The sequence below is a fragment of the Haliotis cracherodii genome, unplaced genomic scaffold (genome assembly GCF_022045235.1).
Source record: "Haliotis cracherodii isolate W230 unplaced genomic scaffold, xgHalCrac1.p SCAF_15, whole genome shotgun sequence".
Classification (NCBI taxonomy): domain Eukaryota; kingdom Metazoa; phylum Mollusca; class Gastropoda; order Lepetellida; family Haliotidae; genus Haliotis; species Haliotis cracherodii.
This window is the reverse complement of record NW_027266270.1, coordinates 22,650,030-22,669,622: the sequence shown is the minus strand read 5'-3', so window position 1 is coordinate 22,669,622 and position 19,593 is coordinate 22,650,030. Positions and strand designations below refer to the sequence as shown.

The 19,593-nt window shown below is 37.3% G+C and overlaps 1 protein-coding gene across 1 annotated transcript; it reads right to left on the bottom strand.

Moving 5' to 3' along the window:
- Window positions 1-1,049: 1,049 nt before the first annotated feature.
- LOC139462386 (transmembrane protein 263-like) lies at window positions 1,050-19,252 on the bottom strand. The gene is made up of 4 exons (XM_071244063.1): window positions 19,187-19,252; window positions 18,911-19,094; window positions 12,716-12,818; window positions 1,050-11,396 (listed from the first exon to the last, which is right to left on the bottom strand). The coding sequence occupies exons 2-4, from the start codon at window positions 18,950-18,952 to the stop codon at window positions 11,203-11,205; spliced, it is 339 nt and encodes a 112-aa protein (XP_071100164.1). The 5' UTR covers window positions 18,953-19,094; window positions 19,187-19,252; the 3' UTR covers window positions 1,050-11,202.
- Between the last annotated feature and the right edge of the window lie 341 nt (window positions 19,253-19,593).

Genomic DNA, 19,593 nt, shown 5'->3' with positions numbered 1-19,593 from the left:
AATCGAAAAATGCTAGTCTCTTCTTTTCTATTTTCTGTGTGTGAATAAGGGAGTATGTATGTGAACAAGGGAGTCTGTATGTGAGTGTGTGAATAAAGGAGTATGTATAGGTGTGTGGGAATAAAGGAGTCAATATGTGAGTGGGTGAATATGGGAATCTGTATGTTAGTGGGTGAATAAAGGAGTCAATATGTGAGTGGGTAAATAAGGGAGTCTGTATGTGAGTGGATGAATAAAGGAGTCTGTATGTGAGTGGGTGAATAAGGGAGTCAATATGTGAGTGGGTAAATAAGGGAGTCTGTATGTGAGTGGATGAATAAAGGAGTCTGTATGTGAGTGGGTGAATAAGGGAGTCAATATGTGAGTGGGTAAATAAAGGAGTCAATATGTGAGTGGGTGAATAAGGGAATCTGTGAGTGGGCGAATAAGGGAGTCTGTATGTGAGTGGGCGAATAAGGGAGTCTGTATGTGAGTAGGTGAATAAAGGAGTCTGTATGTGAGTGGGTGAATAAAGGAGTCTGTATGTGAGTGGGTGAATAAGGGAATCTGTATGTGAGTGGATGACTAAGGGAAGCTGTATATGTGAGTTAGTGAATAAGGGAATCTGTAGCCAAAAATTAGACAAAACCAACAATGCTTTCAAAATATAGTTTTATTTCTCTCATCAATGTTATTACAACATGGATCCATATGTTATATTTTTTCATCATTCAACTTGACATAAGGCAAAGGGATGTTATACAAATGAAGTATTGCAGTTATTACCTTTCTTTCACATACAATACACTTTAACAGTCAAACATAACACTGTGTCTTGGTTAGTTTAGTTGTTTTATCCAACATCTCCCAGTCACCATGAATATAGAAGGGGTGATGTACAAAAACCACATGACATAACATGGCAGTTGAAGTGATGGACTGTATGTGTGTTTGTGTGAGTGAGTGAGTGAGTGAGTGAGAATATGTGTATGTGGTGTGTTCGTGTGAGTGAGAATGTGTTCGTGTGTGTGTGTGTTTTCGTGTGTGTGTGTGTGTGTGTTTTCGTGTGTGTGTGTGTGTTTTCGTGTGTGTGTGTGTGTGTTTCATGAGAAAATATGACAGTCTCTAGGAGAGGGTCATAAAAATTAATGCACACATTTGTGGAAGGGACATGGGGAGGGTCATCCAAAAATATGACAAGCCATCAGGGTAGGGTAATTTCCCCCTCCCATGAAATAAATGACTGGTCCATAACTATATTATTGTTTTTGCTGTCATTGTCTGGCTGTTTGAAGAACTTCTTGGCAGTGACTCAGTTTCATACAGGAAGACCGATTTGAGAAAATTGGAAAGAATATTATCCTTTCATCAAACAGGGCAACTGTTGCAAATAATAATTATTGAATAGTCAACATTAGAGTTCAGATATCCAAAAATTGAAAGACTCTCTCTCTCTCTCTCAAAGTGAAAGTACATTGTTACATAAAAAACAATAGTTTGACATACATAATGTGATATGATTACACAGTATTGTTTACACATTAAAGTAATATTGGAAAACACACATGTGAGACATCCAAGGCTGAAACGATACACATATGTCACAATATGATACGTATTGCAGTATCATGATATGATGCATATCACCATACACTATTTTGAAACAAATAGCAAAAATATATTATTACCATAATGCAATGGGAAAACAAAGGTAAAATGTGACCAACCATGAGATAAGGGACCTTATGGGTGAAAAATCACATTTGGACTTTTCATTATATTTTAAAACTACAGCATCTTTGGAACACAAAAATACAATTCACAAGCTTCAATTCATATTTATTACAGAGATACATGACATCCCACATGTCTATATTCACTGAAGTAAGTTGACGTGAAATGTCTTTATGATGTTATAGTACAATTTTATACTAGCACCAATCAGGTCCCTTTTCTCCTGGAGGGTCACAAGTATTGATGTTACTTTAACTTCTATGTATTCTCACTGAATAACCAACTTCAACTGAAAAGGACAAAATGGTAATGAGTACATACTTGCTGACCATCTGATGTGCAGACTAACTAAACAATACATAACAGTGTCGGAACATAACATTAATGCATGTTAAAGTCACTGGTCCTTATGATGATATATACTACTCAAAAGAAGTAAAAGAACACCTGATTCTTTTATATTACTTTAGTTGAAGCCCATCTTCCTGAGGCAAGAGAGTTAACTGACTTTAAAAGTCAAGTTTCCACCCTTGCCGAACTTGGCTGGAATTACTGGGCTAGATCGTAGCGCCAACAGTGGCTATTACCAGTTATGTCCCTTCTAAGCCTCTCCTATGGACCAATCAGATTCCAATTCTCGCATCACTTGTGCTTGCTTCACGCAAAATGGTGGCGCCCAGTCAGGACGATCTGATTGATAATAAAGGTCTATATTGTGATAAAACGGGCCTTACATCGCGAAATGCATCAAATCATGTGAGCACCTTGATTAAAACCCTGAAAAGATTTGGAAATTATCTGCTGACAACGAGTTGGCGGTGCACATGCTTTGCAAATCATGCAATCGACTGAAATCTGCATGATAGTTTACGAACCAGATTTCGATTTCGGTGCGCGATTTTGATTGGACTATGTATAGACTCGTTAGCGCAGCCAAAATGTAACTCCATAATACCAGCCTAGTTCGGCAAGGGGGGAAACTGGACTTTTAAAGTCAGTTAACGCTTTGACGCTGGAAGATGGTTGAAGCCATGACAGTCTACAGTCGAACCTCAATGTGTTGAACTTGGATATGTCAAATTCCCGGTTGTATCAAACTAATTATGGAGACCCAAGTATCCAAATTAAGCCTAAAATTCCCCTCATGTCTTAAATTCCTGATAATTCAAACTATTTTCCAGGTCCCCATGAGTTCGACACAATGAAGTTCGACTATCTATCATAAAAATCCTGGTGACTTCTACTGCATGTTTCTAACACTACGGAATGGAGTTTTCCATGTATGTTTTTGTTGAGTTTAACATAGCGCAGCATTAGTGAATCGTTCCAGCCTTAATAATTAATGTTGAATAATATCATGTTCCAACAAGCCAAAGCAAAGTGGTAAATGATTTCTCCAATAAGCACAACAAACAACATGAAGCTGCACAATATATACAGCATTAAATATATAATGTTTTTGGCACCTGTACGGCTTGAGTTGCATTGCAAGTTGGGAGACAGATACCCAGATCTAGAAAAGATTCACAAAATGAGATTTGTTTCACATCTCAAGAGTGACATGAGAAATGAAGAAGTACAGTGACTAAAGAAAAACAGATTATGGATTTTTAAAAAATATGTCTAAACCTTACAATCCAACAATATTACAAAAGCTCCTTACATAATGTCAAATTACATTGTCAAAATGCATGGCATTGTCTTGATAGGCTCTAAGCAAGGAGCTCTTCACAAACTGGTAATCCTTCATTACGAGTTGATATTTACATAGTAATCTAGGTGATAAAACATTGCTAACAAACAGTCAAGTCCCGTTAATCATAAACAATGTAACATAACAATATGAATATTTATTTTATATTTTTTTATCATGTGTTTGCAGAGACCATATGGTCTCTGGTGTTTGAATCGTTATCTATCGTGCAGTTGTCTGATTTTTCGATCACAAATGTTGATACTACTTAATTTCGTTTATCCGACATACTCGTTAATCCGAAATAATCATATGCAACCATCGATGTCAACAGGTCTTGACTGTAGCTGAATTCAACATGGAGTGAGTGAGTGAGTGAGTGAGTGAGGATGGTTTTACGCCGCTTTTAGCAATATTCCAGCAATATCACAGCGGGGGACCCCAGAAATGGGCTTCACACATTGTACCCATGTCGGGAATCGAACCTGGGTCTTCGGCGTGACGAGCGAACGCTTTAACCACCAGGCTACCCGACTGCCCCGAATTCAACATGGAAGACTGGTCTATTGGTACACTGTACATCAACAAACAAGTAATATCAAAGGCAATCAGTGACAACCATTCTCAATCTAAATGTCTGGGGGGGTGGGGGTGGGGTGGGTGGTTAAAACATTACATGGCCGAGTAAAGAGTAACATTATCTCCACTACGAGACAAAATGAATAAATTACCATGTGAAGCTGGGATTCACTGCGTGGCAACCTGACATTGGGTATGGTTTGACGCCCCTTTTAGCAATATTCCAGCAATATCACAGGGAGGGACACTACAAATGAGCTTCACATTTTGTACAAATTGTAACAATGAGCTAAGGTACAAAAAAATATCCCAGGGTACTACATCAGAAATGAAATGGTTGTTCCTCAATACAAGCATTACGTTGTGTCTCAATACTGGATGTTCTGCTCCATTCAGTGATCAAGTGACAAAGAAAAAATGGCTACTGTCATACTCAAGTCAAGTATATCAGGGTGACATCTCAGTCTCATTAAAATCAGATCTTAGTTCTCGCTACCGCTAAACAAAGATCCGAGGACATCCCATTACGGGTCATGTCAGACCGACCTTGCATGAACTTTGACCGATCAATGGAATGACCAATCAGAAGGCAGCTTTCTTGTGCTTTATGGCACTAATTTCAAATTGGCGACTACGCTTCAAAACATATTTTGACAAATTCTCGATTACAAATTTGAAACCTGAACAAAAGAACATTCTGGAATGGCTAATAGATGGTCTAGATTGTATGGATACAGTCGTTAAACCCGTAACTATCATTTGGAGTTAAAGTTTTCGAGGCTGCATGATTAGAAATCACATTCCGACTGTCACTTTCATAATCTGGTAAGCGAAGCTCTGATTGGTCGGATGAAAGGTTGTTCTGAAATGACCCGTAATGGGATGTCCTCAGATCTTTGTTTAGCGGTAGCGAGAACTGAGGTCTTTTAATGAGATTGGGTGACATCTTGAAAAGGATACAAAGTCTACATTCCCCGATTACCAGCTGGTTGCTGACAGACAATGGGAGTCAAGCAGTATTGCGATGTTTCATGCTGTGTCTTTCCTCATCAACTGCATAAAGACGGCAACCTTGTGCGGAAGGTCCTTTGTCACATGATAGCAACAGTGTGACTCAGAGATATGACAGTCCGGAATATGGACTACCGGTATTAGCTTGGTGAGATACAAAAGAATAGAATATTCATTGATTATGGAACCATACTTCCACTAGACTTCCACCACTTCTGTCTTCAGTCAAACGAAGCATACACACTATACACATGACAATTGTCATCCCTTCTAGGTAAATACAACTATTGTCTTTACAAAACAAAGATTTCTACAGTATATCCAGCACCATTGTGTCAATATGTCCATAAGAAGACATCACATGCCTAATTCTGGGATTTATCTAGACCTGTTCAGAGGCCGATATTCGGCCCCAGGTCCAAATTCATGTCATAACTAATTTTATGGCTTTGTAGAGTAGCCTGTATTTCACAAATGCTTAGTTATATGTTATTGCAATGTCAAAATAACTCTTAAGTTTCAAATAGAAGTTTCAAAAATCAAACTTTTGAACAAAATAACAATTTCCCCTAAAATTTACTGCAAGGGACACTAAGTTTAGAATAATTGATAAATCCCTGTAACTATTTAAGATACATATTTGAGTGAAGTGTAAATGTTGATGATGTTAGTGACAAGTAATCAAATATAAGTAACTGAATTCTTGTTATGTGCCGTAACTAATGACAATTCTTGAATATATCTGAAAGTAGATAGGGTTTCAGATAGGTTCAATACTGGGACACAGACATAATGTTCTACAGATATGTCCTGAAAATTCATTGTAATGATAAAAAAAATACCTATCAAGTACAGAAGAAATCATGGATATGTCCTATTGCAATTTTTCTCTAGATGGTATGATAGCACATCTCACAACCTAATAAAACACATAGAAACTTCATAGTCTTCAAAGAGTCTCCTATAGATATGGTAGAAGCAGGGCAGCTAAACATCTGAAAAAAAGTTACCATTTTTTCTTCTCCTTTTTGGGGATCATATGCCGTATTATATAATACATATCCTAAGTGTAGGTGAGTTGGGTTTAATGCCGATTAGCCTTGTATTCAAGCTTATATCACTGCATTCATAACACAAGAGAACATATATGATACATTATGACTGACACTTAAATAGGAAGGGAAACGAGGGAGACAAAACCTGGTTTATAACAGCTGTGAAAAAATGATCGACTATTGAGTAACATATGCTTCTCGGGAGAAATTCAACCCTTTGGAAGTATGAACATCTTCAACAGAATTGATCTTCCCAAAACTCATAATAATTTGGTATCCCAAATAATATCTAATGGAGGCAGTAAGGAGAATATGCGAAAGTAATGTCTCACTTTTACATATGCTGAATTCAACTGATCACTTTTCCTACCGATCGTCAACTAAGAGTTATCTTCCCCTTATCACAAACAGACCAGGAATGAAGCATTTTCGAACTGTTAAAATGTTCCAAGATAAAAGGAAGAAAATGACTGACAGAGAAACATTCCTTAATTGTTTACTTAAATAATCTGTTCATAACTTAAAACCTTCTCCAACTGAAGTGTTTCCATAATCAACATTTGACATTTTGCAAAGATCACCTATTTCACTGTATTTTATTTGATTCTTAGAGAGTTGAAATTTGGTGGGTAAGAATAAGGGACCAGTTCAAAAGTTTATGTTGGATACAAATCTTAATTTGTTAAGTTTAGGAAGGGTTAGAAGGGCCCTAAAAGTTATCTGTACAAAAAAATATAACTTACTTTTTCTCAATATTTTGAATAGTAGCTTAAATTAAACAAAACTGTTTTCATTTATATTCTGTTAGGAGTTGTCATAAAATGAATTCGATCTTTCCTCAAGGTATTTTTTTTCGTCGCCAGCAATAGTGGTAGGTCAATCTAGTGCAGAGCATAATACAGAATCACAAATTGATCCTTAAAAACCCTACAAATGTTTTTCAACACCTTTTAAATAAACTTCAGTTTACAAACATTCTGAAAAAGCATAGCAAAACAAAATAATGCATATCAAAAGAGGCCACTCTTCAACAATTTCAGAATTAATTTTTTTTTGCGGTTGGTATGTCTCAAAACTTAAGAAATTAAGGTTATTATCCGACATCAAACTTTTGAACCGGTCCTAAATAAAAAAAACTGTGACCAACCAGAAAAATGTCAGGTACATGAATGATGTCTATGTAGTGATTTCTACATAGGCAAATTGAAAGCCTTCAAGCATGTATACAAAAGACACAAGAAAGTGGCATGCAGTCATGATCAGAATACATCAGTATACAGTAACAGAACAAACAAACAAATTGCAAATGATCAAACTTCAACATATTTAGTAATACTCTATGCACAAAAAGTGAAGAAAACAAAACCAATTTCTCAAAATTGTATTTCAGAAGAAATTAACTTGATTTTATAACACTGGACTAGAATGGCTGATGGCATTACATATTTAACAACTTTTATACAGTAACTTGTGTATATAACAACTGCCTAACAGCTCTTGGAAGTTGTGCAATGTACTTATCTGTTATCATGGTTCTTCCGATGAACACTAAAATAAAGGAAACTTACACTCCTGGAGAAATAGATTTAACTTTGCTGTATCTGATTATTTGTGATATCCAGTCATGCAAGAGTAGATTCAATCACATTAAAGAAAGATCTTTAAAATACTCAGATACGATACTATCTATTCAGGGATAGAAATACCGTATTCGACGTAATAAGCGCCCCGCACTAATAAGCACCCACGGCGATATTTGCGGATATATTAGAAGTGAACAATCCCAATTAGCACCCCTTACGATTGATCAATGTACACAAGACTTATTTATTCGTGCATAATGCGCACTCGTGTGTTATATGCACCCTTAATTATGGGCAATTAATTTTTGGAAAATGTATCTGTCGTGTATAATAAGCACAGACTTTCCTTTGGTTACATTTTAAGCTGTCAGCATAAATCATGAAATTTACGACCACCCGCTATAAGTGAAGGATGTGTGGACACTTGAGCCAATCAATGTCAGCTTTCAAAAATGATTCTCTTTATTTCTTTACCACCCTGATATGGAAATTTTCATTTTTCACTTGTATCAAGAATTTCGAAGCTTCAACGTTAATTGGTTGATAAGTTCACCTGATGCAACCTCTTATAGAGAGGTTCTTGCAGAGAGGTATCGTATCGGAGTAAAAGGTCTGATTTTACGGAGATTGCTACTTCACCTGACTTCCTATCATGAGTACATGAACAGTCTCATCAGAAGAAGTGAGTGAGTTGGGTTTAACGCCGCTTTTAACAGTATTTCAGTTATATCACGGCGTGTCAGCTTAATGTGGGAGGAAAGCCCGAAGTGATTCAGGCCTCAGACGTTTACCACTTCGGTGCTGACTAACCTAGAAACATAATCGGGGCGAACCGAGATTCAAACCCACAATCATAGGTTTCTGGCGTGCCCAAGGGACGCAACTCTGCACAGCGAATCGCGGCGCCTTCCACGACTGGGCCACCCGTGCCCCCAGTCTCATCAGAAGAAGTTAAAGACCACCTGATTCTTTCATGTCATTACAGTTAATCTGTCATGGTATGACAGAATAAAAAGGATAATATGAAAGAATTAGGTGGTCCTTAACTTCTTTTCAGAAGTATAAGTCAAATATTGCACTAATTGTGAATATATTCTATGATTAACCAGCCATACTGTACTCCAGGTTTAGCAATGTGACTTGGCTTGTGAAGACCATTTGCTGCTTACAAAGTCTCTCAACAGCAAAACATAGTTACGTTGAAAAGCAATAAAAGGTCTTGCAGAGTGTTAGAGATTTGGGTAACTTTTAAACCAAAATCCAGTCTGATGAAAAAAGAATAAACCTACTGAAAGTCTACAAGCAACTTAAAAATAAGACTGCTGTATATTCAACTAATAAAAAGTAGCATGATCAGTGAAAGAGAAAATATACTACTCAAACTTTGGTAGGGAAAGGGAGTATCCCGGTGGGGTCTGAAAGTGACTGATTGCGTGGGTATGTTGTCATGTAAATAGTATCTGATATTGCCATGGAACTGAAGCATGTGCAGGATTAGTTGAAGTTGATTAAACATAAATACACAGTTCAACAAGTTGTCGTTGCGTTGCGTCACAGTTTGAAATATCTCAGTATTCCTATCAAATACTGGGTAGATATAATCTAAATTAATACTGCTGAATCAAGTCGCCCTGTCCCCTGCCCTGATAACTTCTTATTGCTAACTTCAGTATCATAACAGACATAAGGGGACCACATTACGCTACTGGGACCAATAGTTTGCATAAACTCTAGGACTACAGCTAAATTCTACCACTGTCTGGTGGGAACATTGCAAACTGTATAATAACTATTCTACTACAAAACTTTCGATGTATTGTAGAAACCTTGATAACATTTGTCCAACCGGCAGACAAATGCTCAAGACAAACTTTCAAAATTTCTCACCATGCATCCTAAACAGTGAGTAAGTGAGTTGGGTTTAACGTTGCTTCTAACAGTATTCCAGTTATATCATGGTGTGGCAGCTTAATATGGGAGGAAAGCCCGAAGCGATGCAGGTTTCAGACACAATTGAACCCACAATCAAAGGTTTCTGGCTGCCAAAGGGACGCAACTCTGCACAGCAAACTGCAGGACCTAGCTTAGATGACTGGCCCACCCTTGCCCACTCCCTAAACAGATTTTCACTTTGAATCCAAAGCGAACATGAAATACACATCTCTGTTAACTAAGACATAAACAATTCCCTGTTCATTAAGAAAACTAATCTTTTCCTTCGTAAAGTTTGAATATCATAGGCATAAACATTTTCTGTGTTGCTTGCAAAAAAAATTAAAAATATCTCTCCCTAGGAAAACATTCTTGACTGCATTGCTGTTGTACCAGAGCTGGTTAATGCTATACCCAAATGCAAATTTTCAAAATTATCTGCAAATGTCTATTTATGCTCAAGAAGCTCTGTGTACTTGCAGTCTTCAAAATTCAGCATGAAAGTCAGTCGTTCCTAGTCATAACCGTAATGTTAGATGTTAAAGACATTGGGGGTCCCTAGATCCAAATACCATAGAAGACCTGAAGTACCCCAACACTAGCTTGGCAGTACCAGCAAAAGTAGTCAGGTCTGTTTGTAAGCAAATATAACAAATATGAGGACTTATGAAAAGTAGTGCACACACATCTTACAAAGAATCCGAGAATCTTACCTTAAGTGTTTTAGGGTACGTTTTTAACCCTACGTGAAATCTAATCCAACAGAGCCACTTTAGACACTAGTCCAAAACTTAGTTAGGTCATTGGTCTTTCTGTCAAGGAAGCTCAGCTAACAATTGTTTATTTACTAACACTAAAATCTCCTGAAAAGTATGACAAAAGAAATTCTTGGATAAGTAGATTCTCCAATTTTGACACACACAGTTGATATTCGCCTGGATCAAATTAAGCATGTTGTGTGCATACTTTTCACACCATCTCATTATTTGCAAGTATTACGCACCATCCAACAATATCTCTCATTAAAATCTTATAATGTAATATTCTCAGTGGAATTAACATACATACTGGTTACTGCAAATACTTCCTCATTTGAAAGACATGCTTAATACTATGAGTGGTGATGTGTTCTAACAGGCCACCTTTTCTTGTAACTATTCTGTAGATATGGGATGTAGGCCCAGACCTTTGAATAAGGCATGTCATCAAAACAATCATTAGCAAGGCCACATGTTTTTTCTCTTACAGAGAGGTCATCAAGCACTTAAGTTACTAACACTGATCAGCTGATTTACCAAAACAGTTTGATTGCTGTAATTATATCACAAACAACAAATCTGATATCATTCAGATTGAAATGAGCCTCAACTGTCCTGCATTGATATGTAGAGTCTTGAGAACTGGAAACCGGACATGATGAGACACTGAACTCTTGAGGGAAGAAAAATCAGATGATTTACGTGTCAATACACAATGAATCTTTCATAATAAATGGATGGATACATACGCAAGGCTGGGGATTGAATTAATATGCGTGAAATTCAAAGCCTGCTTAAATGCATAAAAACAATTAATGTATAACATGTGTACAATCAAAAAGTACTATCAGTACTAAGCTCCTCCTTCCATCAGTACGTCACTCATTCTTGTCCTTCTTCTTTACAAATGGGATGGGTGGCCTGGGCACTTTACTGACGACTGTGGATCCCACATCATATGTCTTGCCTGCAACCCACTTCACCCCTCCGTAGCCATAGCCCACAGCTCCAGATGCTGTGCTGTATACACCGCTGGACATGCGCCACAGCAAACTTGGCTGCTTCCCTGGTTCTGAAATATGGTGACAAGGTTGTAGAGATTATTTTACTATTATAGTTTAAGAGTCTCATGCACAGAATAATTGTTAGGCTTAAAAAAAATAAAAGAATTGGTTCTCAGGCAATGACTTTTGAAAATATAGTGTGGGCAGGCGGTGGTATTTTTTGTGTGTGCTTGTTCAAACTATCATGTAACCAAATAAACAGTTGTGTAACATCAACCTGGAAAAGGGTCTCCCTACACAAACAAACATACAAACTCATTACTACCATGACCATAACACGCAATGCCCAGTAATGCAGTGTGCATGTAAAGGGAAGTAACTGTCCTCTATTGGATCACATTGTGTTTAAGTATTAGGATTTTTTTATTTTTGGAAAATGAAAAAAAAACCAACTGAAATGTGCGGCAGCCTTTTTGATGATGCGGGCAGTGCCTGAGAACCAAGACTATTATTTTTTTAGCCTTAACTAGAAGTTGTGGGAATCCAGTGTTTGAAATTAAGGGGGATCCTAGAGTCACAAAGGTTTGCTAATGTACATTGTATTTGTTTAGAAGTAATTGCCAGTAATTTAAGGGTAAAATAGGTCATGTACGGTAAATTTTAACCGTATCGGTCCAAAATATTGAATGTACTGGTATTGTTAAACACTGCCAATCCAGTGAACTGGAAAATCTATAACTGACCAGAAACACTGCTATAGTTTTTTGTTATCTAGGAACCCTAAAACTTTAAATTTTAGCATGATTTGGTTGGTTTGTTGTTTAACGCCGCACTCAGCAATATTCCAGCTATATGACATCGGTATGTAAATAATTGAGTCTGGACCAGACAATCCAGTGATTAATATCATGAGCATCTATCCCCGCAATTGGGACCGATGACATGTATCAACCAAGTCAGCGAGCCTGACCACCTGATCCCATCAGTCGCCCCTTACGGCAAGCATGGGTTGCTGAAGACCTATTCTAACCCGGAAACTTCACGGGTTAAATTTTAGCATGAGGTTTATGACCGGGACCCCTTGACTTTCATGCTTAATTTCTAACTCTTGGGATTATATCATCAATTAAACTTTGCTGAGTTCTTCATACCTGAGACAAGCAGCGAGTGGAAACCATAGGGCCAAGACAGAGACTCGTATATTTTTCCGTGTATGACATGCACTTGTCTTACCTGTAAATACTGCTGTACACTTGTGGTAGACAATGTCAATTTTAAATCCCGGACTATTATTATAAATTAGCTTATCTGTAATCGCTGGGATATAACTAACAAGCAGTTAGACATTGTTAAATTGTCCCCTGGTTACAGTAATGATTTTATGTACCTGACACTTCATCTGTTTTCTTATTGGAGGAGTATTCAGGAGCATCACTTTCCTTGATGTCATCTGCGTTGGTTATCACTTCAACTTGTTCTGAACCTGGGCCCTGGTACAAGCAAACAAACAGAAAATGCATTATCACTGAATGTGAGATAGCTATGCGATAAATCGGAAAGAGCAAAGAAGAACAAAGCATTGTTTATTTCATGTTAATACATTGGTTCTACCATGACGTCATTTTTGGCGATTTGAACATGCGCTTGGAACTTGATGATGTCTTAAATAAGACGATGTTATATGTGAGAGGGAAATCTCTATAGAGTTGTTCCTCATAGATATAGCTAGACAATGCAGATGAATGTAATGGCCAAACAATTGTACCCAAAGACCTCATTCTCAGTTGTGAATCATTACATAATTGTCTGATATTCACAAGGTTTCCTTTCAAATGTATGCATAATTAACCTTACAGTGCTTCAGAGTTTGTTTCTTAGGGAGCGACTGTGACAACTTAAGTTATTTTCCTGGTGTGTCAGAAGCAATCCCAATAATACGCTGAGACACACTCAAACAGAAACAAAAATCAGATCTCAAATTCTTAGGAAGTGACTGTCACAACTTAAGTTTTTTCCTGGTGTGTCAGAAGCAATCCCAATAATACGCTGAGACACACTCAAACAGAAACAAAAATCAGATCTCAAATTCATGCTTTCAGCATGGGACCTTAACTACAGGTCGAAAGCCTGAGGGTAGCAAAATATTGTTCAGTCAGTTAATAATACATTCTAGATTGTCCGGTGTATTGTCTCCATTCTATTATGACCAATACCCTGGACCCACTTGCCACCATATCACTATACCAGAGGTAAAAACTACCAAAACAAGTAACCAAGCAGAGAAATTCCACAGAGCTTGAAATCTAAGCAATCAAAATGTCTCTTCTGAACGCAGGTTTGGCACATAGCAACTTAAAAATCATGGCCTTATTCAAGCAAGCCCTCAAAGTTTACTTTAAGTGAATCACAGGAGGTTTATAAATGATATTTTAGCTGGGAATGATGTTTTCCTCAGTACAAAGACAAGGAAGGAGGTTCTTATGCTATGAGACATTCTGGTTGTATCTGTGACAGCAAGCAAAAGTCAAGACAAGTAGTGGTGATATCACTCTTTGTTCAAATCATTTAAGAACAGCATAATTTGATTGGACATCTATTTGTAGTGTCAATCCTTCTATGGTGGTGATTGGGTCCAGGTTATATAACATAATATACACCTGGAAATTAATTAAGCACCCCCTGATTTTTTCGACCATGTGCCTCTAACAACATATTACTTGAGGCTCTTGACTAACAACAAATACAGATAATCATGATAATCATGATAATGATGTCAATGTTCAATATTTTAATTGCGTGAATAACAGTTTGACAGCACTGTACTTGAGTCAAAATGGGAACCACAACAACTATGGATTGGACAGACTGTTACATATCCCAGGGATTCATCCAGGATTCTATATGAAGTGCCCCTGGGGGCAAATTGGGAAAAATCGTTATTTTGTTTAAAAAAATAGCTTTTTAAAAATTCTTATTTTCTTAAATTCAGAGGTAGGCCTATCTTAACACTGTCTTTTGAGATTCTATTCAATGCAATAATATACAAGAAAGAAGTGAGCAAAGCTCACATACCCCGTTATCCCCGCTGGTCAACAACAAATAGTAAATAGTTTGTTAATTAATGAAATATACCTGTTGCTTTAAGTCAGAGGAACTGCCCTTTCCTTTGTAACCCAATGAGGATGCATTATGTTTGAACAATGTTGAAATGAACTCATGTTTTTGCAAATATATTTCAATCTAGTGTGGGATAATCAATGCTTAGCACAACATACATTCTTGATGTTTCTTAATTAATTAAAAAATTCAGAATCTTCAAACTAGCAAAAGGCACAGGTACTCATTGTGGTATATGGGTGTAGCACTTTTGGTGAAGCTAGGGTGCATGGTTAAAAAGATATGGGCCGTACAAAAGCTCGGACGGAAGGACGGACAGACGGAACGCTATATACCCCCGTTTTACTTTGTAAACTGGGGTATAATAACTAAGTCTTACAACCTCTTCCTATTTATTGGTCCTGTTATCAGTGAAATACAGGTTTACACAAAATTAGATCTTTGTTTATATACATACATATATAAATATCAATATCAATATAAATTTTGAAACTTTTAATTCCATTTTGGGAATATTTAATGACATTTGTTGCAGACTTGAGGCCGAGTATCAGCCTCTAAGCAGGTCTAGATAAATCTCTGTATCGGGTCTGTGACTTTAGCCTTAGTCCGAAGCATGAGTCTAGATTTACATTGACATTTAACATAGCCTTAGGTAAAATTTAGCTTCTTGCCATGAATGTATTGAGCGACTGCTCGATAGCCTAAAACATCAATAATAACTTATGCATCACATGTTTTGATAACGTTGATGTATGAAAAGGATTGTGGGGACATCAATGAAGGTAAATTATTTCTAAATATTGATTGAAAATTCCAATTATGACAAGGCTCCATAGAGAGTCAGTTGGCATAGTCCCCAGGCTTATGTGCAAATACAACTGATGAAGGCAGTTTGGTTATTAAGTAAAAGCCTGCATAAGGCACATCATTTTAATCAGTCCCTGCCCAAATAATGAGCGAGTGAGTGAGTTGGGTTTAACGCCACTTTTAACATTATTCCAGTTATATCACTGCGTGTCAGCTTAATGTGGGAGGAAAGCCCGAAGTGAAGCAGGTCTCAGACGTTTACCACTTCGGTGAAACCCACGAGCACGGGTGTGGTGCTGACAAACCTAGGAACATAATCGGGGTGAACCGGGATTCGAACCCACAATCATAGGTTTCTGGTGAACCAAAGGGACGCAACTCTGCACAGTGAATCGCGGCACCTTAGGCGACTGGGCCATCCGTGCCTCCGCAAAAATCATGAGCCTACTTGACTGAAACTGTCCTTGCTGATGATTTTCAGTACACTTCATATTATTTGCACATTGGGCTCTTTATTAAATGTTTCAAACTGAAAGATACTTCATCAGTCTGCGATTTTAGCCACTAGTCTGAAGCCTGAGTCTAGTAAAAGTCTCTTTGGTTTAGTAGTCTCAGCTGATATTAGTCCACATAATAACACTAAAAACTACTGAAAATGATACTAAGAGCCAGGTTTGGGCACAGACTGATTTACTTGACTCAAACTTTGGGCTTGTGACTAGAGATGCAGACTGAAATAATGCTAGACTTTTGCCAAACAAATAGAGATGAGTTGGCTTTCATTCTTGCATGGTAAAAAGGAGACAAATCTACTTTGTATTCAATCTCATTAAAATCAGATCTTAGTTCTCGCTATCGCTAAACAAAGATCTGAGGACCTCCTATACATCCCATTTAGGGTCATGTCAGAACGACCTTTCATCCAACCAATCAGAGCGTCGCTTACCAGATCATGAAAGTGACTGTCGGCATGTGTTTTCTAATCATGCAACCACGAAATATTTATCACGGTTTATTCTGAACGAGTTACGGGTTTTATGATTATATCCATACAATCCATGCCATCTACAAGCCATTCCAGAATGTTCTTCTTATCAGTTTTAATTTTTTTTATCGAGAATACGTCAAAATATGTTTTGAAGCGTAGTCGCCAGTTTGAAACTATTGTCGTAAAGCTCGAGAAAGCTGCCTTCTGATTGGCTAAAGTCGTTTTCTTTTCAGTCACTTCATTGGTCGGTCAAAATTCGCAAAAGGTCGTTCTGACGTGACCCATAATGGGATGTCCTCAGATCTTTGTTTAGCGGTAGCGAAAACTTAGATCTGATTTTAATGTGATTGCTTTATTTTCAAGTCCTTGAACTATGCAAGAAAAAGTTAAAGTCTTTGTCAGATGTTAAAATGGCCATCCTTTAATCTCAGTTTGTTTGCTGGTTGTTTAGTTACTCACCAGTATCATGCCAAACAGTCCAGTAGTTGATATAATGAGCAAATAATCCACAACATATGGTGGTGAGGTGAGGTAAAATGGGGTTTAACATTGCGTCAAAGATTATTGCACTCATAAAGTGATATCCATGCGTGTGTGTGTCTGCTCCTAGTTCTACTAGTCAGGACTGATGCCGATTTATAGTGCTAGCCCACTGAGATACCATGCCGCAGTTTAACATGAATACCCCACTCAGACACAGTATCCCCCTTCATTTCGAACAGTGCTATGTATGAAGTGTATTTCATTGACAAAATAAAATTCAAATTCAGTTTCATTGAGCAAAACTGGCAAATACTACTGGTCCTTATGATACCTTAACTATTAGGCAGTTTGGCAAGGATTATAGGACTAGTGCCAATTTCTAACACTGCTAAGCATCCTATGTGTTACAATCTTTAGGGTTTACTCAAATATGTGGATACCGATATTACTATTGCAGGGCATGAAATTCCTTGTACTACAGTGCCAATGGCATAGGTAGAATCAGAGTAGCACCATTTAGTTCTTCGCGCTGAAGGGCACCCTCAGAAATACTATTCTTTTCACACATTTTTTAATGGTATGAATTGGGAGAAATACATGAAAGTGAAGATATGAACATGCTTGTACACAGTAGCACTTGAAAATAAAACGTGGACATGTAGAAAATGAAGAGGGTATTATCACGAGTATCAACCGAAAAGGAAAGAAAGGGGACAACATTAATAGCCTATCATAACTACTACTTAATATCTGAGGGTCATGATGTGGGATGTCACAAGTAAATACAATTTTGGTCCTTTGGTCTGCAGTATGTGTATTTTCGGCTTAGTCAGTAAAAACGTGAACAGGCTTTCTGTGCCAATTTTATTAGCCAGTAAAAATTTTGCAAACTGAAATCTAAAATGAGAAATCATCTCTATGTAAATGCAGGAAAACGTGGGGACAGCTGTTTTCCTTTCCTTTCCTTTCATAACTTTAATTTGTGTTTTGAAAAAACAAACACTGTTCTGTTGGTTTTGTTGTTTTAGTAGATCTAGTTATATATCACTTTTACAACTTTTATCTTGATTACGGTAAACAGTAAAGTCTTAGTTTATATTTAGACCTCTAGCAGATTTTTATTATTTGGTTATCATGTTCATCTTTCACTATACACATTCAACTCTTATATTTACAAAAGTTTTTTAAGCTGTTTTATGCTAAACAGTAACTCGGGTACCCGAGTCGGGTGGGTACTGAGTAGGACCAGGGTACCCACAAGACTACCTGGACCCGTGGTTAGTCACTTGATATATTGTCTAATGACTTAACTTATCTAGAAATCTATGGTTACACTACAAGTCATTAATGTTTTTCTTTCTGACTTTGCATCTATTCCTTCTGATTTTTCATATGGTTGAAAAAAGATATAACTTCAGTCAACCACAGTGTATGCATGACCAGATTGTTTAATACATGTATCTAAATATGTTTTGCCAGGGCTATACAAGCTAAAAAAGATCCCAATCGGACATTTTGAGACATATCCTGAGACCTACAGTGGATACCCGGGTAGGGTAGGGTAATAGGGGGGCAGGTACCCGGGTAGTAAATTTGGACTCATCCCAGTCCTACTAAACAGTATGCCCCATCAGGATCCTCTTATCTAACTCATGTTTTAAATTACATTCATGAAATATGATAGATCTGTGAATATCAGAAAAATTGAACAGTCCATAAAAGATGCCTCTAAAAGGGACAACTTTTTGATGAAAATAAACATCCTCGTGCAACAACCTGTACTTTGTTTAAAAAACAATTTGCTCTAGAAAGATTTTGATAGCCACTTTACTTCACAAAGGGCTTCCTGACACATTGCACGTTTGGACTCAAAATGAGAAAACTTTCAAATGATGTAGATCTATCAAAATAGAAAACTGCAATCTGTGTGAATGTCAATATTATTTAACTGCTTGGAAAACATTCAAGGATAATACACCTATAAAGTCAGACTACTTTACTGACATCAAGAAGGCAAGTAACGATGCGGTGCCAGATATCAGAAACTGGAACCAAATTTCCAATTTCTTCAAGTTCAACTCGTCAGGCCCAATCTTGGTCTAGATCTAGGAGTATTTCTAAAGTCGGCTTCTAAAATTGTGGCAAATTTGCTTGAAATAATAGCTAAAACTCTGAGAGACTCACCTTGTACAGGCACGATTTCATCGTTGCGTAAATGTTTGACATTTTCTGGAACCACTGAGTCGACGTGTCAGACCGATCAAGACAAGTGAGCAGCGAAGTTAGTGAAAGGGGCAACTTGTTACTTCGTCGTCTCGAATATATCCGTCTTCTGGATTTTATCTGACACTGAAAACCTGCTGAGGCTCTACAAAAATAATGACGAATCTATTAATATCACAGTTTGTCGTCGTCAATTTCTAATAAAAGAGCTGTTTTCTTAATAATACAGGTACATACCAGATAGTTCCGCCAACATCGTCTGCCACGTTGTTTTGTTCTGTCAAATATAACCATCGAGTTTATAAGACCGAACACGATTGGATACGTGTTTCATTATGACCAATGAAAATACTTGTAACATCCCAGCACTGACCTGACCTAATTTTGTCATGAAACCCGATACAGACGGCGATTACGGACAACCCGTATAACACATTATTGAATTCAAAATTAATTCAACGTCCGTATAGTAACAAAGGGGAACAACTGCTGATAAAAACTCTCATCGTCTCATTTGAATATTTTCCTTATTTTCTTGTTTCTGATTGGTCAAAAACCCATCCATGACCAATCAAAACACTAGATGTGCTAATAACGAATAATGCAAATGAGGGGGTTTATATTATAACGATATTATTTCCCCA